The 27,434-nt window shown below is 46.8% G+C and overlaps 1 protein-coding gene across 2 annotated transcripts in view; it reads left to right on the top strand.

Moving 5' to 3' along the window:
* RAB11FIP5 (RAB11 family interacting protein 5) overlaps positions 1 to 27,434 on the top strand; it is a 140,314-nt gene that overhangs the window by 89,063 nt on the left and 23,817 nt on the right. For both annotated transcript variants that reach the window (XM_040335558.1, XM_040335559.1), the window contains exons 4-5: positions 2,890 to 3,538; positions 18,762 to 21,110. In XM_040335558.1, coding sequence (XP_040191492.1) covers positions 2,890 to 3,538; positions 18,762 to 21,110 — 2,998 coding nt within the window. The remainder of the gene's footprint in view (positions 1 to 2,889; positions 3,539 to 18,761; positions 21,111 to 27,434) is intronic.

The following is a 27,434-nucleotide window of genomic DNA, read 5'->3' as shown; positions in this document are numbered from 1 at the left end:
GACCAACTAAAATTTCAGCCACAATGAAAATTGTTTGGGATGCAAAGAAAAGCCTACAGATAACTTCAGGTGAAATACAGGACTCTCTGAAAACATGTGGTGTGGATGTTTCAAGATGCACAATAACGAGGCACTTGAAGAAAGATGGGCTGCATGGTCGAGTCCCCAGATCAAAGCCATTACTACGCAAATGCCACAAAGTATCCCCCGCTGACAATACACCAAACGGCACAGAGACAAGCCTCAAACCTTCTGCCACAAAGTCATTTGGAGTGATGAGACCAAAATGTAACTTTTTGGCCACAACCATAAACGCTACATTTGGAGAGGAGTCAACAAGGCCTATGATGAAAGGTACACCATTCCTACTGTGAAACACGGAGGTGGATCGCTGATGTTTTGGGGGTTGTGTGAGCAACAAAGGCGCAGGAAATTTTGGTCAAAATTGTTGGGAAGATAAATGCAATATGTTATCAAAAATACTAGAGGAACATTTGCATTCATCAGCCAGGAAGCCGCGCATGGGACGTACTTGGACCTTCCAACATGATAATGATCCAAAACACAAGGCCAAGTCCACCTGTCATTGGCTACAGCAGAATAAAGTGAAGGTTCTGGAGTGGCCATCTCAGTCTCCTGACCTCAATATCATGGAGCCCCTCTGGGGAGATCTCAAGCGTGCCGTTCATGTGAGACAGCCCAAGAATTTACAGGAACTAGAGGATTTTTTCCAAGAGGAATGGACAGCTTTACCATCTGAGAAGATAAAGAGCCTCATCCACAAATACCACAAAAGACTACAAGCTGTCATTGATGGTAAAGGCGGCAATACACGGTGATAGGAACTGGGGTATGTAAACTTTTGATCAGGGTCATTTGGGTAGTTTCTGTTGCCATTGTGATTTAAAGAGTGTAAACACAGTTGATTGATAATTGGCTTCAGTCAAACACCAACCATGAGTGAAAAGTTTTTTTGTGGTGTTATTCATATACTCTTGGCGTCCACGCTATAGCCCAATGACGGCTACAGCACAGACCTGAAATTGCCAGGAGGCCGTCAATAGACGTCCTCCCGTGAGTCTGAGACTCGCTGGATTTACAGATCAGAGTAAGGGGTTGGTCCCACCCCCTTACCACATGATCAGCTGTCACCCAATGACATCTGATCATGTGAAGTAAATGGAGCCAGTGATTGGCTATTTATTCTCCTCACGCTGATAGTGTGAGGAGAAAAAAAAAAGCAGATCACCGGCGGAAATCAGAAGGACTTCGGTCCCAAGCAGGGAGAGCTGCGGACAGCTCGTCTGTGCCCATGGGCCACCTATCAAGTGCCTCATAAACAATGCTGCTCATTAGTGCCACCTTATCTGTGCCCTTCAGTTCCACCTAATCTGTCCCCATCAGTGCCCACCAGTGCAGCCTGTCCATGCCCATCAGTGCCGCCTCATCGGCGCATACCAGTGAAGGAGAAAAATTACCTGTTAGCAAAATTTTATAACAACATTTTCCATCTTTTTTTTTTTTTTTTTTATTTTTTTTTTTGTTTAGCAAAAAATAAAACACCAGCGGTAATTAAATGCCACCAAAAGAAAGCTCTATTTTTGTGAAAAAAAATGATAAAAATGTAATTTGGGTACAGTTGTATGACCGCGTACCGTATTTATCGCGGTATAACGCGCTCCCGCGTATACCCCGCACCCCTAAAGTGACCCCCAATCCTGTGGAAAAAAAGTTATTTTGTACTTACAATTTTGGTGTCTTGCGCGGCGGCCTCGTCGGGTCCGGCGTCCTTCTGCGGCTTCAGGTGTCCTTCTGCGGCTTCGGGTGTCCTTCTGCGGCTTCGGGTGTCCTTCTGTGGCGGGTCCGGTGTCCTCTTCGGCGGGTCCGGCGTCCTTCTGTGGCGTCCTCGCGTCCTCCCCGCTCGTTTCCCGCGCCAAATTTTGAATACTGCGCCAGCATATACCGAGCGCAGTACACTCGGGCAGGCTCGGCAAATGTCGCGCTCACGTCCTGTACGTCCAGGACGTGACCGCGGAAGAAGCCGAGACTGGCCGACTATACCCGAGTGTACTGCGCTCGGTATATGTCAGCGCAGTATTCAAAACTCGGCGCGGGTATCGGCGTATATCGCGCACCCACGATTTTGCCCTGATTTTCAGGGCAAAAAAGTGCGCGATATACGCCGATAAATACAGTAATCGTCATTCAAAGTGCATCAGAGCTGAAAGCTGAAAATTGGTCTGGGGGGGGGGGGGGGGGGGTTTAAATGCCTAGTGAGCAAGTGGATATTCTCTGAAAATTGGCCTAAAAATCATAAATTCTGCCAGGGTATGTAAACTTAGTAGCACAACTGTGTGTGTATATATATTTTTTTGTGCACAAACATGCTAACTTTTTTCAATACACTCTTTTGGGGGGTGTAACCCCCGTCAAGGTCAAGCACTGCTTGGACGATAAAGGGGACAACCCCCCCCCCCCCCCCCCCGGAAGCTTGTCCTGAAAATGTGAATGTTGGTGTAAGTGAAAATAATAAGTGACCCACAGTACTCCATTGCTCTTATTGCACGTGCACTAATACGGCTACAATCACCTCATGCATATTGGTCTGTGAATCCAGTGTCATTGGTGAACCCTGTATTAATTGTAACCTTTTGCACCTCTATCAGTCAGTGTTGCATATTGACTATTGTTGGCCCTTAACGCTGCTGTGGATGTTGATGTGCGGAGGGCTGTGAGTAACTGTACAACCCCCCTCATATTTTTGTATAGGGCCTAGAGAACCGCTTTTCTTCCAAAGGCAGGTTACACTATTCAGGATAATTCCTGACACAGGAAGACCAAACTCCTTTTTTAATTTTTTGTCTGGTGTATTGTGTTCCCATCTTGTAGTTATGGACCATAAAGCTTCTCCTAGACTGACCCACAAGAGGGCTTTCAGCGACGAAGTCAGTCAGGTGAATACGTTCCCTGAACCAAAGGCTGTGCAGAACCTCAAACCAAAGAGCAGCCCCATTTCCAAATCTTCAATGTGCATCAATGGAAGCCACGTCTACACAGAAGTGCCTCCTCCAAGGTCTCCTTCTCTGGAAAAATCATCACAAGCTTCCAAATCTTTTCAGAATATTCTAAAGAAAGCAGAGGAGTCCGTGGTTCCTGAAGTCCTGATGAGGCAGTCCCACGCTGGGGAGAAACCAGAGCGCAAGTCTGCCACCCCTTCAGTGTTTTCTACAGAAGAGGAGAAGATCTCCTTAAAAATTACTCCAAAGCCAAAACTTGACCAGGCCAGAGTGGAGACCAAGCCTGTGCAAGTCACATCACCCATGGTGTTTTCCGAGGACCTCTCCAAGAATAAAGTCTCAGAGGTGAAGCCCAAAGAAGAGAAGGCCAAGGATGGCCTCCAGCTTGAATCTGGAAAGAAAGTGGTCAATAAGGCCATTGAAGACCCCAAACCACATGTGCCTTCGAGTTCCGAGGACAGAAGCAAAGTCGGCAGTTGGTTCGGTTCCAAAGATGCAAAGGATACACCACAAAAACCAAGGTTGGTAGAGTTGTTTTTGAACGTGTTTCACTTCAGCAATTTTTTTTTTCCCTCAGGTCACTGAATGTATTGAAACTTTTTTTTTGGGGGGGGGGGGGGGTTTGCATAAAGAGGAAGGGTTATACCCCAATCAGGTTTTTAATGATGTCTGTTTCCTCTGTGTCTGTCATCCTCTGTATTTGTCCTGGTGATTTGTCATTGGACAGAAAGTGACTCAAAAGTCACTAAAACAGACGAGTGAAAATCATCCAGAGTTTGGAAGGCCATTTGTGTTGCACATTTCCTCTCGCTTCCTGTTGTGTCTCTGGAACAAGAAGTGGAGAAACAAAACCTCGACAGGAGTTTTAAAGGGGTTGCAAAGGTTCATGTTTTTTCACCTTAATGCATTCTATGCATTAAGGTGAAAAAACATCTGATGCTTAGTAATCCAAAGCACTCGCATATCATCAAAGCGAGTTTCCCCATAGAAGTCAATAGAAACGAAAATAATTTGTTCGTTCTGCATTGACTTCTATGGCATGCAATACCGAATGTGGCCAGGGGTCAGGGGGGTGCCAGAGAGCCTCGGAAAGGCTCGGGGACAGCTTGGCTGAACTTGGGAAAGGCTCGGGAACGGAGTATTTCCGATCGGCTCTGGCGCCCCCACAACTCTGGCTAAATGCGGTACTGCACACAGCTGTGGCTTGACTCCTGCTCGTTTTGCGAGACGACAATCGCAAATCGAGTCAGGATTTAAAAAAAAATATATACTTGTAGTGCGAAACGCTCGTTAACCGCGTTACTCGCAATCCCGAGGTTTCCCTTTTATAAGATCATAAGTGCATATCCAATATTGCTTACCAATCTATTAGCAGCCTCTGCATCTATCTATTCGAAGGTGCCTGTTTTTCCTGCTGTGGGCCCTTATGGCATAACCTTAGACTAAAAAAATTACAATTAAACCGCTTCACTACTTTTTTTTAAAAGAACCTGTCGGGTCAGCCCTTCACAACCTTTTCAACACACAGGAACCCTTAAAATAACTTTCTGGTCTCTGGAAACCCCTGCTAAAAATTACTAAATCTACAACTCCTGATACGTTGGTGTGATGGTCAGTGAGAAGAATGCTCCTTACACTTGTCATTGGGAAGAATTTCCCCCTTACAGATGGCTAAAAAGATCAATGGTAACTTATCTGAGAGCCAAAAATTGCCCATTGCTCAAGGAACCCCTAGAAACCTCCTGGAGGAACCATAGAGTGCCATACATGGAACCGAGGTTGAGATACCATGGGTAAGACAGCCACTGGTGACTTATTTTTGAAAGTGTAAGATGCTGGTCTGTCATCTTTATCCTTCACTTCTTGGTAAGGTCCTGCCCTGGAACCAGCGTGTGCTGAGCTTTTCTCAGAAAATCGGAAATGATGGGGGTTGTTTTATTAAAACTGGAGAGTGCAAAATCTGGTGCAGCTGTGCATGGAAACCAATCTACTTACAGAATTTTTTGTCAAAGCTTAACCCCTTGATGCCGAAGGGTCAGTTAATGTAAATGCCTAAGCACAATTTTGCAACTTTGACATGTTCAACTTTACATATCATCACAACTACTTTGTGCATCCAGGTGGATTATACTGTGTTTTTAAGGACAAAATTGGGCTTTCATTTGGTGTTAAATGGTAACGGATATCTATATCTCTCTGTCTGTCTATATCTCTCTCTCTGTCTGTCTATATCTCTCTATCTGTCTATATATCTACAGTGGAACCTTGGATTACGAGCATTATCCGTTCCAGTAGAATGCTTGTAATCCAAAGTACTCACATATCAAAGTGAGTTTCCCCATTGAAGTCAATGGAAATTAAAATAATTTGTTCCGCATTGACTTCAATGGGATGCAATACCGCAATACCGCATGCGGCCAGAGGTGGGAGGGGTGCCGGAGAGCCTCAGAAACTTCTGAAAAGGCCTGAGGACACTTCGGCTGACCTCGGAAAGACTAGGTCGGACGAGATTTACCGAGGTCAGCCGTGCTTTCCTCTGGCCTTTTCGTGCATTTCCGAACGGTGCCGATTGCCTGCGATCAGCTCTGTTCTGGCGCCCCACCTCTGGCCAAAAGCAGTACTGCACACCTCTTTGTCCTGAATCATGCTCGTTTTGCCAGACAACCTCGCAAACCTAGTCACGTTTTTTTTAAAATACAGTGCTCGTATTGCGAAATGCTCGTTAACTTCATTACTCGCAATCCGAGGTCTTCTTTCTTTCTTTCTTTCTTTCTTTCTTTCTTTCTTTCTTTCTTTCTCTCTCTCTCTCTCTCTCTCTCTCTCTCTCTCTCTCTCTCTCTCTCTCGGCTGCATATGTGTGCGGTGGGCAGGAATTGGTTAAGTGAACAAGTTGAAGTTGGAAGGTGATTGGCTACCATGCACAGCTGGATCAGCTTTTCCATGCTCCAGTTTTAGTGGATCAACCCCGATAGGTCTATGCTGTATTAAAGCTCAGTGACTTATACTGTACGGCCGTTGTGGAGTATGCGCCCATTCCTCCATATTATTGGCTTCGGGTGTTTCCAGGGAAGGATACTGTTATACTACAGCATACAAAGAAATTGTAGACAATTGTGCACCTTCAACTTTACAACCGTTTTTGAGAAGGACATTTTCTGCATAGAGTAGCTTGTATAGCGCCCTGACCTCAACCCTACTGGGATGAAGCATTCAAGTAGCCTGTATAGAGCCTTGACCTCAACCCTACTGGGATGAAGCATTCCAGTAGCCTGTATAGAGCCCTGACCTCAACCCTACTGGGATGAAGCATTCCAGTAGCCTGTATAGAGCCCTGACCTCAACCCTACTGGGATGAAGCATTCAAGTAGCCTGTATAGAGCCCTAGCCTCAGCCCTACTCGGATAAAGCATTTGAGTAGCCTGTATAGAGCCCTAGCCTTAGCCCTACTGGAATGAAGAATTTGAGTAGCCTGTATAGAGCTCTGACCATAACCCTACTGGGATGAAGCATTTGAGTAGCCTGTATAGAACCATGACCTCAACCCTACTGGGATGTAGCATTCAAGTAGCCTGTATAGAGCCCTAGCCTCAGCCCTACTGGGATGAACAATTGGAGGAAGCCTGTATAGAACCCTGACCTCAACCCTACTGGGATGTAGCATTCAAGTAGCCTGTATAGAGCCATAGCCTCAGCAGTACTCAGATAAAGCATTTGAGTAAGCCTGTATAGAGCCCTAGCCTCAGCCCTACTGGAATGAAGAATTTTAGTAGCCTGTATAGAGCTCTGACCATAACCCTACTGGGATGAAGCATTCGAGTAGCCTGTATAGAGCCCTGACCTCAACCCTACTGGGATGAAGCATTCGAGTAGCCTGTATAGAGCCCTGACCATAACCCTACTGGGATGAAGCATTCGAGTAGCCCGTATAGAGCCCTGACCATAACCCTACTGGGATGAAGCATTCGAGTAGCCCGTATAGAGCCCTGACCTCAACCCTACTGGGATGAAGCATTCGAGTAGCCCGTATAGAGCCCTGACCTCAACCCTACTGGGATGAAGCATTCGAGTAGCCTGTATAGAGCCCTGACCATAACCCTACTGGGATGAAGAATTTGAGTAGCCAGTATAGAGCCCTGATCTCTACCCCCTAACTTGGATGACATGGAACTATTGTAAGCCAGGTCTTCTCATCTAACATTGGTACCTGACCTCACAAATGCTCTTCTGGCTGAATAGACACCAAGTCCCACATCCACTCAAAAATCTGGTGGAACGCATTCTTAGAAGAATGGAGGCTGTTAATAGATGCAAATGAGGGACCAATTCCATAATAATGACAATGTTTTTGAAATGGGTAGCCACAAATGAGGTTCCAACTCATGGTTTTCGAATGCGATGTCCAAAAACTCCTGTAGGTGTGATGGTCAGGTGTCCACAAACCTTTAGCCCTATGACATGGTAAAGCAAGAATAAGGCAGACAGTCCCAATGTGGAACCTTTGAAAATAGGTCTGCAGTGGCAGCTTCCATACCTCTTAGTTCCCTATGGTTAGCATTGAGTCTGTTATAAAAGGCCAAACAGAAGATTGTTTCCATTCAGTTTCATAATGCAGAAGTCACCTGTTGTTCACATTCAGTTGCTTCTCTGTGGTCATCTGTGGAGTTCGGGACATACACAGGAAATGTGAACATTTCTGTTGTGTATTTAGCCTGCTGACCTCGCACTTCCTCATTCTAACTACCAGCCTATATAAATGTACTAGTGTATATCCTTTACCAAGCCATCTCCCTGTACATGGAAGAAAAGTATATGGCACATTGGGGTTGACTTACTAAAATTGGAGCGTGCAAAATGTTGTGCAGAAACCAATTGGCTTTGCCAAAGCTTAATAGAGCAAGCTGAAGTTAGAAGCTGACTACCGGGCACAGCTGCACCAGACTTTGCACACTCAAGCAAATTACCCCAGTATCTCCCAGGGCTGGACTGGGACAAAAATTTGACCCTGGACTTCATCCAGACTGGCCCACTTCACCCCTCTCCCCGGCCACCCAAGCCCCCTCTCCCCAGCCACCCAAGCCCCCTCTCCCCCTTCACTAGCCATTCTACTCTATTAGAGTAGAACAGCTGGTACTGGTACTCTTATAGGCAGTACCAGTGGGGAAGCTAGACATTATTTCACCCGGGGCAAAGAATCAGTTCGGTGCCCCCCCTTATGGGACAGGATTAGGCAGAAGTGAGAAACTCCCAGGCCATAGCTGTTGAGTCAGCTGTCTGTCCCCTCTCCCCATGCTCCTCTGTCGTCCCCCTTGCTCCTCTGGTCCTCCCCCTGCTTCTCTGTTCCCCCCCCAGGTGAGCGCTGCGGGAAGGGAGAGACAGAGGAGCGGAGGGGGGTGGCGGTCCGCTGTCACTGAAGCCGGCCCACTGAGCCATCGGCCCACCGGGAAACTCCATGTAGTCCCAATGGCCAGTCCATCCCTGGTATCTCCTATGCACCACAACATGTAACTGCCCAGATCACTGAAAAACCTTGCTTGCAGAGTAGATTAATATTGAATGCCACTAGTAGAAAGTGCTGATGTGGGAGCTACCCAGCAGTGCATGAGAGGCTTCAGGTGTAGGATTTTACTGCTATGCTATAAATTACAGTGGCGTCCGGTGCTCAAAAAAAAAAAAAAAATCAATTGCCGCCACAGTGCCCATTAATTGCCGCCACAGTGCCCATTAATTGCCGCCACTGTGCCCATTAATTGCGGCCACTGTGCCCATTAATTGCGGCCACTGTGCCCATTAATTGCGGCCACTGTGCCCATTAATTGCGGCCACTGTGCCCATTAATTGCGGCCACTGTGCCCATTAATTGCGGCCACTGTGCCCATTAATTGCCGCCACTGTGCCCATTAATTGCCGCCACTGTGCCCATTAATTGCCGCCACTGTGCCCATTAATTGCCACCACTGTGCCCATCAATTGCCGCTACTGCCGCAAATGCTGCCAGTGTGCATTCTCTGCCCACCCGACACTTGCCTGTCTCTGTGGGGCAGCGGGTCACGACCGCGATGTCCTCCACGCTCCTCAATGTCTTCTCCCATCCTCTCTTCCCGTCCTCTGCTATGATTGGACGCCTGATAGGCGTCCAAATCAGTTGACAGGTAACAGACCCGAGCAACTGTTTGGCTGAGGGGCAGTTCAGTGTTAGGAAAGCAAATATTCATTCGCTTTCCTAACATAACACTGAGTGAACTGCGAGCGCCCAGCATGGCGCCTGCTGTTCCCCTTTTTGGACGCCTATTAGAGTCTATGGGCCAGATCCACATACATTTGGATCGGCGCAGCGTATCAGAGATACACTACGCCGCCGTACCTTACCTGGCGTATATTCGAATCCTCAGCGAGTTTGCGCCGTAAGTTACGGCGGCGTAGTGTATTTCTGGTGGCGGAATTCAAATCGGCGGGTAAGGGGCTGGTTTAATTTAAATGAAGCGCGTCCCCGCGCCGAATGAACTGCGCATGCGGCGTCCAGAAATTTCACGCCGTGCTTTGCGCGAAATGACGTCGCATTGACGTAATTTTTTGAACTTAGACGTGAGTTACGTCCATCCCTATTCACGGACGACTTGCGCAAAAAAAAAAAAAAAAAAATTCAAATTTCGGCGCAGGAACGACGGCCATACTTCACATGGCAAGTCTATCTATACGCCGCAAAATACCAGCTTTAACTATACGCCGGAAAAAGCCGACTACAGACGACGTTAGAAAATGCGATGGCCGCGCGTACGTTCGTGGATCGTCGTAAATCGCTAATTTGCATAGCCAACGCGGAAAACGACGCAAACTCCACCCAGCGGGCGCCCAAGTATTGCACCTACGATCCGAAGGCGTACGAAGCCGTACGCCTGTCGGATCAAACCCAGAAGCCGTCGTATCTTGGTTTGAGGATTCAAACTAAAGATACGACGCGGGAATTTTGAAAGTACGCCGACGTATCAGTAGATACGCCGGCGTACTTGCTCTGTGGATCTGGCCCTATGGCTTTCTAATCGGGTGCTTCCAAAAAATACCCCGCCGCTGTAATTCAGGTGCCTGACATACGAAAAGGGGCCGGAGACCTGAATAGGGTGTGTCAGCGGCGACCATAGATTCATGCAATGCATGAATCTATCTATGGTGATAGACAAGGGGCGGCGCCCGTGCACCCTTTACGGACGCACCGCCACTGACTGTCCTGCTATCTGATTTGGTCAACAATGCAGGCACAGCTGAACTTATCCAAAGAGGAATATACCACACCTCCCTGCCCCATCCCCCTTTCCAGCTTGCTGACTGCTAAAAGATTTGGCTCCATGTTGATTTTTGTAGATCATAGTGGAAAAGAAGTACAGTGCTGGGTAGGGTTGTCCCGATACCACTTTTTTAGGACCGAGTACAAGTACCGATACTTTTTTTCAAGTAGTCGCCGATACCGAATACCGATACTTTTTTAAAATGTGTCCCCAAATGCAGCCATGTCCCCCCCATATGCAGCCATGTCCCCCACATATGCAGCCATGTCCCTCTAGCCATGTCCCTCACATATGCAGCCATGTCCCTCTAGCCATGTCCCTCACATATGCAGCCATGTCCCTCACATATGCAGCCATGTCCCTCTAGCCATGTCCCTCACGTATGCAGCAATGTCCCTCTAGCCATGTCCCTCACATATGCAGCCATGTCCCTCTAGCCATGTCCCTCACATATGCAGCAATGTCCCTCTAGCCATGTCCCTCACATATGCAGCAATGTCCCTCTAGCCATGTCCCTCACATATGCAGCCATGTCCCTCTAGCCATGTCCCTCACATATGCAGCAATGTCCCTCACATATGCAGCAATGTCCCTCTAGCCATGTCCCTCACATATGCAGCAATGTCCCTCACATATGCAGCAATGTCCCTCTAGCCATGTCCCTCACATATGCAGCCATGTCCCTCTAGCCATGTCCCTCACATATGCAGCCATGTCCCTCACATATGCAGCAATGTCCCTCTAGCCATGTCCCTCACATATGCAGCAATGTCCCTCTAGCCATGTCCCTCGATGCGGCGGCGCGATGCGGCGGCAGCGGCGGGGGGGGGGAAAGGGGGGGGGGGAAGTATTCTATTTAGGTATCGGGGGTATTTGCACGAGTACGAGTACTCCCGCAAATACTCGGTATCGGTCCCGATACCGATACTGGTATCGGTATCTGGACAACCCTAGTGCTGGGCTTTCTTGCTAGAAAGCCCTGCTTGAACTGCAAAGAAACTGCCGCCTCTTATGGGAGAAACACGGAGGCTACTATTGCTTCTGAAAATACTAGTTGCCTGTTTGCATTCCGTTGGGAGTCCCTGACCCAGAACAAGAAATCTGCATGCTTCATGACGGGTCATTTCATTTTCACACTTATATGATAGATATAGAATCCTTTTTAAAAAGGATTATATTCCTCTAAAATCAGCTTGATGGTTTATTCAAGTCTAAGTACGAAATCCTATTTTCTGGATGATTGGCTCTCCTATGTCTCTGAGCAAATGTCACCACGCTGATTTTACACAATCGTTGCATAAATCTTCCATGGGATGTGTGGTACGGTAATTGCTGCATTCCGCTTCCTCTGGTTTTTAGCTGGTGTTCTCTTAGGCTGCTAAACTGTAATGATATATCCAGCTGAAGCGTAATGTTAACCCAGAATCTATTCACTGTTTGCAACAGATTTTATAAAAAAAAAAAATGATCTGGATAAACACATTGGCCCGGATTCAAAGAGATTTGCCCCTTTTTTACGGAGGCACAGGGCAGCGTTTTTGCCCTGCGCCCCCGCAAATTATCTGCGCTGCGCGCGATTCACGGAGCAGTAGCTCCGTAAATTGCGTGTGCGCTCTTTAAAATTGCCCTGCGTAAGGGCGCCTAATGTAAATGATCCCGTAGGGGGGCGGGAATCATTTAAATTAGGCGCGCTCCCGCGCCGAGCGTAGAGCGCATGCTCCGTCGGGAAACTTTCCCGACGTGCATTGCGGCAAATGACGTCGCAAGGACGTCATTTGCTTCCAAGTGAACGTGAATGGCGTCCAGCGCCATTCACGAATCACTTACGCAAACGACGTGAAATTCAAATTTGGCGACGCGGGAACGACGGGTATTCTTTAGCATTGGCTGCCCCTACTATTCGAAGGTTCAGCCTTACGCTAAACACGCCGTACGGAAACGACGTAACTTGCGTACGCAGGGCTCGCGCAACATTGTGAATCGGTGTTAGTATGCAATTTGCATACTATACACTGAGCACAATGGGAGCGCCCCCTAGCAGCCATCGCAAGAATGCAGCCTAAAATATGCTGGCATAAGAGCCTTATGCCACGCAGATTTTAGGCTGCAGTCGGCGTTACGATGTTCCTGAATCAGGAGCATTCGTAACGCCGGAGCAAGTCAGCAATTGCGCTGCGTAACTATGGTTACGCAGGCGCAATTGCTCTCTGAATCCGGGCCATTGTATACAGTGGGGCATGATGCCAAAGGCATTCTGAATGTGTTGCATAAGGCACCAAAAAATGTACTTTTTTTTATGAAATGCAGCTCAACATAACCCATGGGAGTGGTGTTGTGACGTTCCAAAATAAAAAAAAAGGCAAGGCGTGTTGGGGTGAAATAAAAAATAAAAAAATAGTTGAAAGTGGATAGATGGTGCTGGACCTGTAGGGTCACCTTACTGGTATTATCTTATGGTACCGATGTTGGTGTAAATCTGTTTCCTTGGCACCTGGCTTCTACACCCCAGTGGATAGTCAGTCTCTTGGGCTTGTAGAGTAATATAACGGGAATTGAACTTGAAGCACCAAACCACTGCTAAGAGGTCCACATACAGCTTTATTCCATTAAAAGTCAGTGGTACAATCCAAAATAGTATCCAATGTGTTTCGGGGGGTCTACGTGCCCCTTCATCAGGACTATAAAGAACATGTCTCGATATCGGATTGATATGGAAATCTTATGTTCTTACTAGCCCTGATGAAGGGGGCACTTGGACCCCTGAACATGTTGGCTACTTGGATTGACTTTTAGGCCGGATTCACACTAGTGTGGTGCGAATTTCAGCTCTCTTATCTCTGCAGAGAGATAAGAGAACTGTTCAGCAGATCAGCTCTGTTTTTAGATGCAAATTTGGAGACCTGGAAGAGGGGAGGGGGGAAGTGTATTGAGGTGAATGAGACAAATCCTGAAGAGAAATGAACATATCTGCGAATCAGATGCGTACCCATAGAAGATAATGGGCCTGAATTTGCACCTGAGCCGCACCGCAATGGCTAGAAAACACACACGTTTTTTCAGGAATGCGCAGTGCGAATGCATCGCACATATCTTGACCTCATGGGCAGTGGTGTGGCTCTTCAATTTAAATTTTTTGTTACGTTAAAAAAAGGGCAGCGCATACGTTTGTGGCAATGCACAAAAGTGTGAACCAATACGAAAAGTGACAGGCCTAAAGTTTAACTTTTCTTAAAAAAAAAAAAAAAGTTCCCTTCCGCCCTCCTACCTATTCTGTTGAACCTGTATAAACATCTATATACAAATCTATTTTAGTCTGGTCCGGTCATGTGATACCGCAACTCCAGCTTATAGGAGCTTTTTAGTCTGGGCTTCTCCTCTGGGTCACAGGAGTGCAATTCGTTTTGCACTCCTGTGACCCGTTTTCAGCGGAGAGCGGTCTGAAGTCCGCTCTCCGCTGACGTCGCTGCCATCAGTCGGGGGAAGCGCTTCATCACGACTTCCAAGTCGGGATCCGCCAGCTGCCTTGATTTATGGCAGTCTAGGCGAGCCGCTGACACAGCCTCTCACCGCTCCTCCACTGCTCAGCGCTCCAGTGAGTGTGGGGAAGCAGAGAGGAAAGACGCTGACTAACAGTCGGCAGCTTTCTTCTCGGGGATCTGTGAGAAGCGAGCCATCGGCGGCGTTCGGTGGCTCGGTTCTCAGTGCAGAGACGGAGGACAGACGGAGCATCGGTCTGATGCTCTATCCACCGAGGTAAGTATAAATAGCCCAAAAAAGAAAAACCCATACTTCTCTTTTCAAGTGGTTGCAATTTCAATTAGCAAACTCCGAGACTTCGATAGGACTACCGTACAAGAAAAAGCCCCAGCAAGGCGCCACTTCTGCACATGCAGGATTGCTGTCTCCTTGCTTCACTACAACTTCTACTTGTAGTTCTTCAGCCCCTTGAGCTCCTAGTCTCTCACTGGACTCTTTCATTTACTGACTCTGAATCCTGTGAGCTCCTCAAGGCTTTTGCGGTGGTATCTCCCTCAGGCGTTGCCTACGCTTCCCTGCTGGGTCCCTAGCTTGGCACTCCAGATTCCTCTCAAGCTTCACCCCTGCTGACCGGCTCGGTCCCTGGCTTGACTCGCAAGGCTGCTCTGCACGCGTAAACCTCCGCTGGTTGGGTCCCTGACTTGATCATCGCCTGAAGTTTCCAGATTCTTCACGGTGCCTGTTCGGTGGGAATACTTCTCCAGTACTTCAGTTGCTCACTGTGGTCCCTGGTAAAGGTGGATGGTCCCTTAGTGGTGACAGCTTTCCTTCTACCTCTGACCACTGATGAGTTCTGCGGCCGGCAGAACAGTCCCTTTCGGTTGGACTGCAAGCCGCAGTCCCAACCCTGTTCTGCCCTGTCACTTCTGGATAGGCCTTCACACAGCCTGGCAGCCAGATGCCCCCGGATAGGCCCAAACTCCAGCCTGGGGGGTACGACGCGCATCCACCCAGACAGCGGTCTGGGGTGGCACAGAACAGAGATCACCTGACTTTCCCTGAATATATAGGTTCTCCCAGCAGGCCAAGAGATTCAAAACCCCTGCCCATTGGCTGAGATATCCCATACACCCATGACCTGACCTTGGTTTGCTTCTCTCATATTTAGTACCACCAAGTTCCCGGCCACCTAGTGGTAGAGTAAAGTGCAACAAGGCCAAACTTAGGGAGAAATCAATAGCTCTCTATCAACTGCAGTAGCTACTCCTGACAAGGAATTTGGTGCTGAGCTCCCTGGCTAAACCCCAGGGCGCTACACCTGTTTCAGTAAACAGCTGTTACAGGTAAGAGGAGGGAGCTCCAGCAGTGGCTGGGTTATTGGAGCCTACGGGTGATTTTATGGTTCCCAGAATTCCCAGGCATTGAGGGCTCCCTGAACCAGAGCTGTACGATCACGTGACCTGACCAGAGAGGACAAAAAATAAGTACGCAGATCTTTTAGATTTTTTTTTGCCCTGAGCTTAAGCTTAAGGCTTCATGTCCATGGACGTTTTTAAAAACGAGCTGTAAAGCTAGTACAGGCCCCGTGTTTTCATTGAATTCAATGCACGTTTTGCCTCGCTAGTTTACAGCCGCATTTTTCTCTCTCTATTCAAAATCAATGGTTCCCTATGGGAGCCCATTGATTTGAATAGAGGTCGCATCAGAAGTCGGATCAAGATTATTCCGACTTGCGGAACGGCTCGTGTGCGGAGAATCTTGAAGGGGAACCCCGCGAAAATGTAAAAAAAAATTGCGTGAGGTTCCCCACAGGATGATACCAAGCCCTTCGGTCTGGTATGGATCTTAAGGGGAATCCCCCACACCAAAAAAAAACGGCGTGGGGGTTCCCCCAGGATCCATACCAGACCCTTATCCGAGCACACAGCCCGGCAGGTCAGGAAGGGGGGCGAGTGAGCGCCCCCCCCTCCTACACCATACCAGGCCACATGCCCTCAACATGGGGGGTTGGTTCTTTGGGGCAGGGGGGGCACTGCGGGCGGCGGGCTTATCGGAATCTGAGAGCCCCCTTTAATAAGGGAGCCCCCAGATCCCAGACCCCCACCCTATGTGAAGGAGTATGGGGTACTTCGTACCCCTACCCATTCACCTGGTGGTAGAAAAATGTCTAAATAAAACACTACACAGGTTTTTAAAGTAGTTTATTAGGCAGCCCCGGGGGTCTTCTGCCGGGCACCACCGCTGTCTTCTTTCAGCTCTTTTACCAGCGGCAGCCCGGTCTTCTCCCTTCTTCGGGGGGTCTTCTTCCGACTTCGGGGGGTCTTCCGACTTCTCCGCTCTCTTCTCCCGCTCTTCGTTTTTTTTCTCTTCTGCCGGGCACCACCACTGTCTTCTTTCAGCTCTTTCACCAGCGGGGTCCCGGTCTTCTGCGTCACCTTCTTCTTCTCTTCTCCTCTTCGATGTTGACTTGACGCTCCCTGCCGCTGTAATGCCGGGTGTGCGGTGCGCGATGATTTATATAGGCCTCTTATGACGTCACAGTCCCAGCATGCTCTGGGTGGTGTCACCACCTGGAGCATGCTGGGACTGTGACGTCATAAGAGGCCTATATAAATCATTGCGCACCGCACACCCGGCATTACAGCGGCAGGGAGCGTCGAGTCCACATCGAAGGAGAGAAGGAGACGCAGAAGACCGGGCCCCCGCTGGTAAAAGAGCTGAAAGAAGACAGCAGTGGTGCCCGGCAGAAGGGAGAAGAGAGTGGAGAAGTCAGAAGACCCCCCGAAGAAGGGAGAAGACCGGGCTGCTGCTGGTAAAAGAGCTCAAAGAAGATAGCGGTGGTGCCCGGCAGAAGACCCCCGAAGTTGGAAGAAGACCCCCGGAGCTGCCTAATAAACTACTTTAAAAACCTGTTTAGTGTTTTTTTTTTATTGACATTTTTCTACCACCAGGTGAATGGGTAGGGGTACGATGTACCCCATACTCATTTACACAGGGTGGGGGGCTGGGATCTGGGGGCCCCCTTCCTGACCTGCTGGGCTGCATGCTCGGATAAGGGTCTGGTATGGATCCTGGGGGAACCCCCATGCCATTTTGTTTTTTTCCGGTGTGGGGGATTCCCCTTAAGATCCATACCAGATCGAAGGGTTTGGTATCCTCCTGGGGGGAACCTCACGCACATAGTTTTTTTAATTTTCGCGGGGGTTCCCCTTTAAGATTCTCCGCACACGAGCCGCCCCGCAAGTCGGATCATCTTCTGGTGCGACCTCTATTCAAATCAATGGGCTCCCATAGAGAACCATTGATTTTGAATAGAGAAAGAAACGCCGGACGAGGCTTAACACAGTGTTAAGCCTCGTTAAATCACGTTTTCCGGCATCTGACCTCTTTACAGCTCTAACGCTGGAGCTTCAGAACGCACTGGTCCTGTTTTTTTTTTTTTTTTTTTTTTTGCAGCTTAAAAACGGCTCAGCCATTTACATCTCAAAAACGTCATGGTGGGCATGAGGCCATAGACTAACATGGAGAACCGTTTTTAAGCTGCAAAAAAAAGAATCGGAAGCAATAAAACCATAGGCAGTGTGTAAAACGAAGATCATTTTATTCAAAACTAGCTACAGGGTGGATTCTATTACCTCCATTGGTTGCACTTTTCTTACACATCTATTCTAATGTCTACTAATAAGCCTTGTGAAGTGAATCCCCATCCACTTTTGTTTGTGCTTTCAGCACATGCAGCTTCAGCCAGCTCAGAGGGTTGGCTTAAACCACCATCTGACTCGCGATGGAGGGTTCCCCTTGCACTGTGCGCATCATCCTTCAACCTAGAAGACTGAGGACATACTGTAAGTTCAGGGCATTGTAGGAGTTCCACCATTGTGCCCTTCAGGACCATCTATACCACAGAGGAGGTGTAGAGGACCCTGCATATGACCAGCCTGAAGACATCTGAAGGGAGGACATGGAGTTGGGCTTTTAAGTGGTAAACGTGCAGGGTTAAATTGAACACATCCATAAGAGGTTCAGACTCTTAAGCCCCATACACACTATTGGATTTTCTGCAGATATTGTCTTCAGATTTACCAAAACCATATAATATGAGGTCAAACCTTAATAGTTTCGATTTGTATGCAATCAGGCAGGCTCTTGCACTACAATCTGCAGACTATCTAATAGTGTGTATAGGGCCTTAGGGTAGCTGCAGAGTGGAAAGGTGTCGTGGTGCAATTTCACGTTTATAACCAGGTAAAGATGCACATGTTGGAGGTACTCCTAGGGGTTGGTTATGAGTTTTTTTTATTTTTTCAGAAAATGTTTGTTTCCTAATGGCTACCAATGGTATATTTAAAGTCCCAATCTTTTACTCTGCTGAATTCCTATACATATCTAAGGTGATTCCCTGGTTAGCTGAGTATTTCAGCTGACCCAGACACCTCACCCCTGCAAATGTCTCTTAATGTTTAGTTAACTTTCTATGCCATTTATGTACCGCATTTGGTTTCCCGATTTGTGTTAAATATGTTTTAGTTTTGAGAAATGAATTTAAGTTTTGTAATAATAATTTTATGCACATGTCACAATGTCCCATCACCCAAGTAGGTCAATGTCACACGGCCCCCACACCCCTTGGAAGACTTAGAGCGCTAGCAGCGTGTGTGCGTTTTATTATGTAGCCTGTGCTGATGTTTGTCACTAACATGGAGGATCGTTTTGTCTTCCTCCACAGACTGGATGTGTCTCCTCTGGTAGAAACCAGCTCCTTTGCTTCTTCCCCCTTCAGCCCTTGCCTTCCTACCCCAGCTTCCCCTGTAGTAGATGCTTTTGTTTTGCCTAGAACTAACATCGATAGAGCTTCTCTTAGTGGTGTCCAAGGAAGCCTTTCTGCCAGCAACCCATTTCTCAGTTCACTACAAAACAACCCTTTCTTTGTGGATTCCCTCTCTGACCAGTTACTAAATACTTCTTCACCTACTCACTTTTTCTCTAGTTTTCCCTCTGGGTCTATTGCTACCTCAGAAGCTGCTGAAAGGGGCTCTACTCTTGTGGAGGAACACAGTCCACCAGTCTTCTTTCCACCTGCAGAAGATCAGACGTCATCCGTGTACCAAAAGGGAATTGACTCGGAAACTTTTGATATCGATGACTCTTCGGCATCTCCAGAAACCGTATCGGAATGGGAGGAACAATTTGATGTGTTTGCTTCAAGCCGACTGCAAAAATCACCAGAAACCAAAGAACCCTTCATTGGCGACTCTGAAAAGAATCCATCACTTTTTTTTTTTGGTGTCCATGGACCCGAGATTGGGCAAGATTATGGTGAGGAGAGTAGCTTGAATAGGCCAAGTTTGCAAGCACCTTTTTGGTCAGGTCATACAGAAAATGACAGAAAAAAGACAGATGAAAGCCCCTTTCCCTCTCCTATCTTTCCTACATCCTACATTCCCCCCTATGAGTCTGCTTCAAATGGGACATTCACTAGGGACTTAACTGCAGATCAGCTGCAATATCCTAGTGTAAAAGTGCCAACTTCTAAACCCAGTCCAATAAAAATCAAATATGTAGAAACCAGCCAAACCGAAAACAAAGTAGCTTCTGTCTCTCCAATTCTGATTAAAGAACAAAGCCAGGTTAATTCAGAAGACATGTCTCAAAATTTGGTGCATCCAAACAATTCCCCTACTCGTAGAATTTTCTCTTCTACCATAGCTGAAAGTGCGCATGAGCTGAGGGACAGCACTGGCCTAATTATTGAGGAGGTAAAGGCTGCTATCCAACCCAGGCAACAGGCATTGATAGAACATAATTTTGTTAGGGTAGGTGAAGACCTTTCTCCAGAACCCGTTACGAATGCAAAGGCACCAGTAGAAAACAGAGTTAATGAGTTAATTAAAGAACAGGCCATAAGTGCGGATATAGGGTCCTTGGCACCACCCAAGCCCCGACAGCTTACGTTGCCACCTGCCTTTGAACCCATTGAGTCTAATGTAGATAATTGCAAACAAACAAGCTTTCAGGACACCAGTGGAAAACAAACCGAGAGCCCAGAGGAACATGAGCTTGAGCAAAACATGGGGGATAGCAAACACACACACTCTCCAGTGGCCTGTTGTCCTGTAATTGAGATCAGAAGCCCAGTGTTAGGTTCTACAACTGAGCACACCCAATCCACCGCTGAGGGCCTTCTGACTAATTTAAGAGAAGGAAATAATGAACGTCCAAAGCTGGGTGCTGCTAATGGGGAACACCTGTTAGACGTAAATGACACCTCTGCGGCAGAGCAGTTCAGGACTTGCCTTTCGAGCGTCTCACTAGACTCCTCAAGTCTTCAAGAAAACTCAAACAAATTGGAGATAATTAAGCATGGTCCATCTGACTTGCTCTCAACGTTGGGTGACAACAAACAGGATAATGAGGACTTTATCTTCCAAAAGCCAACGTCTTTGCCAAAGAAACAAAAGGGGAACTGGACAGAGGATACAAGTGCATCTAAAAAACACAGCCAATCTGACGTTTTGTTTTGGTCTGCCTTGGAGGAACAATTACTGTCCAGCATGGCAGAGCCAACAACGGACATGCAGAATGTCAATGTTTCCTTGGAATCCAGTATGCTCCCTAACCAGACTGTGGAATACAGAACTGAGCCAAACAATGGTAAAAATAAAAATTTAATAAGCCACCTAATAGAATCTCATAGCCCACCACCAAATGAGAGTTCAAGTACACTTGAGTCTATTGAAAGAATATTGGTAGAAGACAGCCATCCTAGTGTTTTACTAAGCCAGCAGTCCTCTTGGTCAGCAGATATCATTGTAGACTTTAAGAATGAAGACTTTTGGAAAACATACTCTTACCAGTTGGACCAAAATGACCTAAAAAGTTTACCAAATCCTGGAAATCCCTTTACGCCTACTGATAAAGCCCCTTTAAGTCACAAGAACCCATTTAGTGACCACTCTACAGAAAGTCAAAGTTCTGAATCTTCTTCTTCTCTACAAGAAGACATGAGCTTCAAAGATCTTCATGCAAGGGCAATCGAGGGGCTCTCATCTGACGTCATCACTGCTGATGTGAAAGCTCCTAATGTGCATGGCAACCAACCCCTGGCTTTCTCTACTCCTTCCTTATTAGCTGCCCCAAACCCTAAATCCTCAAACTTCCCCTCTCCGATACAGTTTTTGACAGCTTCCGGGGTCACCACCACCACCGCAAACGCCCACATAGCAACTTTGTCGTATCTCCACTCTCCTGCTTCCAGTGGTGTGACGTCGCCAGCACCTGTGGTTCTGCCTCAGGAGACACAGCCAGCTGAAAATCCTTTTATGCCTCTAACGAACAGGTGAGAAATCCAAGAGCTTTAAAAATGAATGCTTTGGTGACGGGTTAATTGGGGAGACTTGATGTGAGTGAGTGGTTTAATGTGGCAGTTTTAGTGTGTTTAACATGTTTACCGTCTGAAAATTAAAGGGTCAGTTCCCCCATTTTTAAAGGTAAAGTGCTGCTTAAAGTGTAAGTTCCATTTAAATCTCGGCCTACACCTCTGCTTAATCACAGCCTACATCACTATATATATAGAAAGTACAGGCCGGCAACTCGACAGCTTCTCCATAGAAAATATTGATTGAAGCATTACAGCTGTAACATCATCCAAAAATCCTGACTCGTTTAGGCCTTCATCAAAGGCTTTGACGGCCTAAGGCCAAAACGCGTCAGCAATTTTTGGATGATGTTACTGCTCTAATGCTTCAATGAATATTTCCTATGGAGAAGCTGTCGAGTTCCCAGCCTGTACTTTCTATGGATGACTTGTGAGCTTAATTGGCCAGAGCGCCGACTACTCTACACACCAACTATGTTCTATAGCGGTAGAGCTTGGTTGAGCTTTCCTCTTATCACTAAATATAACATTTTAAACACCACTGAAAATTGAAGTAAGAGCCTCTGGGTAAGATATGTAAATACAAGCATTGGAGGTACCATCATCCTGAGATCATATGAAATATTTTGGGTCTAAGGTCCCCAGACCAGAGAACCAAGGGGGAAGGAATGGGCCAATTGGGACTATCGCGGTACAGGTACATAAATGAGGATAAGTATTTAAAACAAAAAATACATTTTTATTCAAAACATAAACAGACAAGGTCACACAATTAAAATAATGATAACCTATGACAACACCAAACTGAAGATCCCCCGATGAGAAAAACACGATGGGTTGAGGGTTATGGCAGTCTCAACTAGTTTCGCGGAAAAATCCGCTTCCTCAGGAGAAAATCTAGACAGGTCCCGCCAAGATGGAAGGAGCGGGCGTAACCCTGCAGGGTCCCATGCGGTAGCCGGGGGAGACACAAGGAAGGAATGTCCTGCTAGTCTTAATAACAATATAGGTGATGATATGTAGGGGGGGTCCCGGGAGTAGGAGCCCGATAGTGGCACCTATTGGAGTGCCTGTGAATTCAGCACAACATGTAGAAGTGGTAAGAGTATGTGGTATAGGGGGGGAGGCCATACAAGGACCCATGGCAGCATCAGGGTAGTGATGCCATCATCTGATGCTGTGGACTGGGTGAAGTCGCAGCAGTCCCGGGACCCAGCATTGGTTCTCTGGTCTGGGGACCTTAGACCCAAAATATTTCATACCACTGAAAATTGGTTTCTACAAAAAATATACACTGCTCTCTTTCCCTGCTACTGTCTCCAGCCCATTGTAGGGGGTAATTTTCTTGGGATTTGCAACTCCTAGCTTCCCCAAGAGACTGGGACTTCACCTGTGCCTCCTGGAAGGGTTAACAGTGGGGTTGAGGTAGTCTTCCTTTTTGAAAATAAAAATATATATATATATATATATATATATATATATATATATATATATATATATATATATATATATATATATATATATATATATATATATATATATATATATAATTATATATTTTTTTTTAGCACTTCCCGCCCAGCCTATTTTCAAATGACGATGGTTGGACGGGACTTTCGTCCCGGGAGGCTGTCATATGACATCATGCCTGATCATGCCTCGCGTGAGCCCCACAGGCCATGCTAAGGCGCAATCTGTCACCTGTTGTGTCTACTCGACGCAGCCTATGAGCGATCACTGTACAGGGCTGCTGCTGGTACCATGTGATTGCTCTGACCAATCGCAGCAGATCACATGATGATTGTAAACAATCATGCCATTCTTTGTGTACAATTGATCACATGGTGCAAACCGGGCCTGGGCAGGAAGGGCGTGAAAGTGCCCAGTATTGAAGTGGTTAAAACTGAATTCCAGGTATGGATTTTATTGCATAGTTTTGGTCCAGCTTAGACCAATTTAAAAGAATATATAAACCCAGCATTTCATATTCCTGGTATGTGCCTGCCGAACCATGTACTTGTATGATAAAGTAGCCTGATCTTTGTATTGCTTCCTTTTGTGTGAAATCCCCGGTGTTCCTGTCGGTCCCTCTGCTTTCCTATTAAAAACTGACCACACTTTGTTTGGAACAAACACTAAGCAGGAGAACACATGTGGTCAGTTCTCTAGCTATGCTGGGAACTTGGTGTGGTCCACGCCAATGATTAGACTTGTCCTGACACATTCTAACCCCCTCCCCCCTTCTCCCACACAGCTATTTACTGGGAAGATCAGTGCACTGTTGTTTCTCCTCCCCTAGCTCTTATGCCGCATACACACGGTCGTTTTTTGTGATGAAATAAAACAACGTTTTTCATCATGGAAAAAAAAAAAACGAAGTTTTTCTAACTTCTTCATAAAAAACGGCGTTGCCCACACTATCGTTTTCTGAAAATGCTCTAGCAAAGCGCGGTTACGTACAACACGTACGACGGCACTCTGTTCCATTCAAGCTCCCGTCTCATAACTTGCTTCTGAGCATGCGCGGCTTTAAAACGTTGTTTTAAAACGTCGTTTTAGCCCACACACGATCATTTTTTTATGGCACAAAAAACGACATTTGGAAAAACGACATAAACAAGCGAAGCCGGTTCGAATTTTTTTTCGTCTTTTTAATGTGAAGCCCACACACGATCATTTTAAATGACGTTTTTAAAAACGTTTTAGTTCATCACAAAAAACGACCGTGTGTACGCGACATTAGGCAGCTGAAAATAGGATATATGATCACATAAAAAGAAGGGGGGGGAGAAAAGGTATTTGTTTTTTTTACATCTATGCATAAATGTTTGCCTTTCATTTATATTCTAAACGGGATTGTTTTACATCACTTTTTAAAGGGGTTGTAAACCTTCCAGTTTTTTCACCTTTAAAGTGGACGTAAACCTGAAAAAAAATGTATTTATTTTTTGATGTCACAATGTAGGGTATACGATTTCCTATCACCTGTGCCCAGTCTTGCCACACAGAGTTAATTCAGCTCTGAGCAATCCTCTTTTTTTTTTCCAGTGAAATAAAACGGACTTACAGAGAAAAACCTAAGTCCGTTCTGCCCCCTTGCTGTGAGTGACAGGTTATTTACATATCTCATGCACTAGCCTGGAGACAGACATTGGGCCAGATTCAAGAAGCACTTGCGCCCGCGCAACCATAGGTTGCGCGGCGCAAGTGCTTACTTGCTCCGGTGTAACGAGTGCTCCTGATTCAGGAACCTCGTTACACCGACTGCAGCCTAGGATGTGACAGACATAAGCCTCCTTATGCCTTCACATCCCAGGCTGCATTCTTGCGTTGGCCGCTAGGGGGCGCGGCCATTGTGATCGGCGTATAGTATGCAAATTGCATACTACCACCAATTCACAAAAGTTGCGCGGGCCCTGCGCACGCAAGGTACGGAGTTTCCGTACGGCGACTTTAGCATAAGGCTGCTCCTGCTAATAGCAGGCGCAACCAATGCTAAAGTATAGCTGCGCTTCCCGCTCGCGACGTTCAAATTTTACGTCGTTTACGTAAGTGAACCGTGAATGGCGTTGGACGCCATTCACGTTCACTTAGAAGCAAATGACGTCCTTGCGACGTCATTTGCCGCAATGCACGTCGGGAAAGTTTCCCGACGGAGCATGCGCTGTTCGCTCGGCGCGGGAGCGCGCCTAATTTAAATGATTCCCGGCGGGATCATTTACATTAGGCAGCCTTACGCCCGGCTGTTTAGCATATCGCCCGCGCAATTTACGGAGCAATTGCTCCGTGAATCGCGGGCAAAGCGCAATATTTGTGTGGGCGCAGAGAAAAAATTTTGCTCTTTGCCCACGCAAATATTGCGCGAATCTACCTGAATCTGGGCCATTATTTGGTTACTTTTCTGGATTTTGACTGGATGTTAGGGATCATACCAGAATTTAGTGTAAGGAATACACAAGAGAAAATGCATGTTGACCAGTGGATTGTAGAGGTGGGCGGGGAGTCTACTGGCATCACGACTCCACCCACAGAGCTCCAGACAACAGACCCACCCACACAATCTGCAGTTTTTCAGGTCTCATAACAGACAGAGGGGAGACATTTGACAGGTGAGGATACATGCAGGAGGCATCTATATCCTTATAGATCAGCACTATGGCAATAGTTTAGAAAGGATGAGAGTGGCTTTACATCCATTTTAATGCATTAAGGTGAAAAAACATCCGATAATTGCCGGCCCCCCGGTTTACTTACCTGAGCCCTTGAAAGTCCTGCGTCGAACGTGCTTGATCTCGGCCCGGTCTTGCCATCATTCTTTATTGGATAGATTGATGACAGCACATCCACTGGCTCCCGCTGCTGTCAATCATATCCAATGATGCGGGGGGCGGGGCCAAGTCCGGCATTCGTGTCTATGGACGCAAATGCTGGACTCGGGAGAGCGCCCTCAAGGTAACCCCCTTGGGAAATCGCTTCCCAGAGGAGGGTTATCTGATGCAGGGAGGAGCCGAGACAGCCGCTGAGGGACCTCAGAAGACGAGGTTTGGGGCCACTCTGTGCAAAATGAGCTGCACAGCGAAGTATGACATGTTTGTTGTTTTTTTTTATTTGAACCTTTACAGTCACTTTTAAGTATGCATTTTCCATATCTGTGGGGTCCCTGCAGCGGCTGTAAATCACTCTAGTCTTTGCTGCCTTCTGGGTCCTGTGCCGAGTTGGTTGCATTTGTGCCAGAAAGGTTTTTCTTGTACTCTGTAAATGGCGCCTGGGCTGCACAAGTGACTACCTGTGCTTACTATACAGCAGGGCAACACTGATTTCAGATTTCCAGCTTCCACAGGGATTCTACAGGTATGGCATACTTGATCAAAGCTAGACCTAGGTAGTTATGCAAAAAAAAAAATCTATACCTGGTGTCGAGTTTTAAGCCATTTGTATTTGGGGGGGGGATGAGCGCTGTGAGTAAAGTGGACCTACCATTTTCATGCTGGCCGTTTTTTACCTTTCCTACTCTGAAAACCTTCCTTTATGCCTTTCTGGTTTATTTATACTTTGTTTCACTTTTGTTAGTCATCTGATGTCTTCAGACTTCATGGCTAACCCTGCCAACTGCCATTTTGGTGCCCAAAAAGAGTGCTTCATTGGCCACTAAAGATGCTCTATGGCCGATGAAGACAAACTGGACAGAGTGATTTGGTTTGTGGTTGGTTGGGCTTGGCCATCAAGTCAAAGGCAAGCCCCAAAGTGAAACGAAATCCGTGATAGTCACGGAAGAGTCATTTCAGACTAAAGGTAACAGCGGGCATCTTTTTCTGCTCTTACACAGGATTTTTTATTTGATTTTTTTTTTTTTTAGGGTTTAACCACTTAAGCCCCGGACCATTTTGTTGCTAAATACCCAGGCCAGGTTTTGCGATTCGGCACTGCGTCGCTTTAACAGACAATTGCGCGGTCGTGCGATGTGGCTCCCAAACAAAATTGGCGTCCTTTTTTCCCCACAAATAGAGCTTTCTTTTGTTGGTATTTGATCACCTCTGCGTTTTTTTTTTTTTTTTTTTGCGCTATAAACAAAAATAGAGCGACAATTTTGAAAAAAATTCAATATTTTTTGCTATAATAAATATCCCCCAAAAACATATATAAAAAAATGTTTTTTCCTCAGTTTAGGCCGATACGTATTCTTATACCTATTTTTGGTAAAAAAAATCGCAATAAGTGTTTATCGATTGGTTTGCGCAAAATTTATAGCGTTTACAAAATAGGGGATAGTTTTTTTGCATTTTTATAAAAATAAATTTTTTACTACTAGCGGCGGTCAGCGATTTTTTTTTTTTTCGTGACTGCGACATTATGGCGGACCCTTCGGACAATTTTGACACATTTTTGGGACCATTGTAATTTTCACGGCAAAAAATGCATTTAAATTGCATTGTTTATTGTGAAAATGATAGTTGCCGTTTGGGAGTTAACCACAGGGGGCGCTGTAGGAGTTAGTGTTCACCTAGTGTGTGCTTACAACTGTAGGGGGGTGTGGCTGTAGGACTGACGTCATCGATCGAGTCTCCCTATAAAAGGGATCACTCGATCGATGCAGCCGCACAGTGAAGCACGGGGAAGCCGTGTTTACATACGGCTCTCCCCGTTCTTCAGCTCCGGGGAGCGATCGCGTCGGGGCGGCTATAAACGAATAGCCATGCCTTCGTCCCGGATCGCTCCCCGCGGGAATCCGCACACAGCGGGGGGGGGGGGTCCCGATCGGACCCCCGACCCGCGGCAAGGACGTGT

The sequence above is a fragment of the Rana temporaria genome, chromosome 1 (genome assembly GCF_905171775.1).
Source record: "Rana temporaria chromosome 1, aRanTem1.1, whole genome shotgun sequence".
NCBI classification, from domain to species: Eukaryota; Metazoa; Chordata; class Amphibia; order Anura; family Ranidae; genus Rana; species Rana temporaria.
The sequence above is the reverse complement of the archived record's forward strand: the minus strand, read 5'-3'. Positions and strand labels throughout refer to the sequence as shown.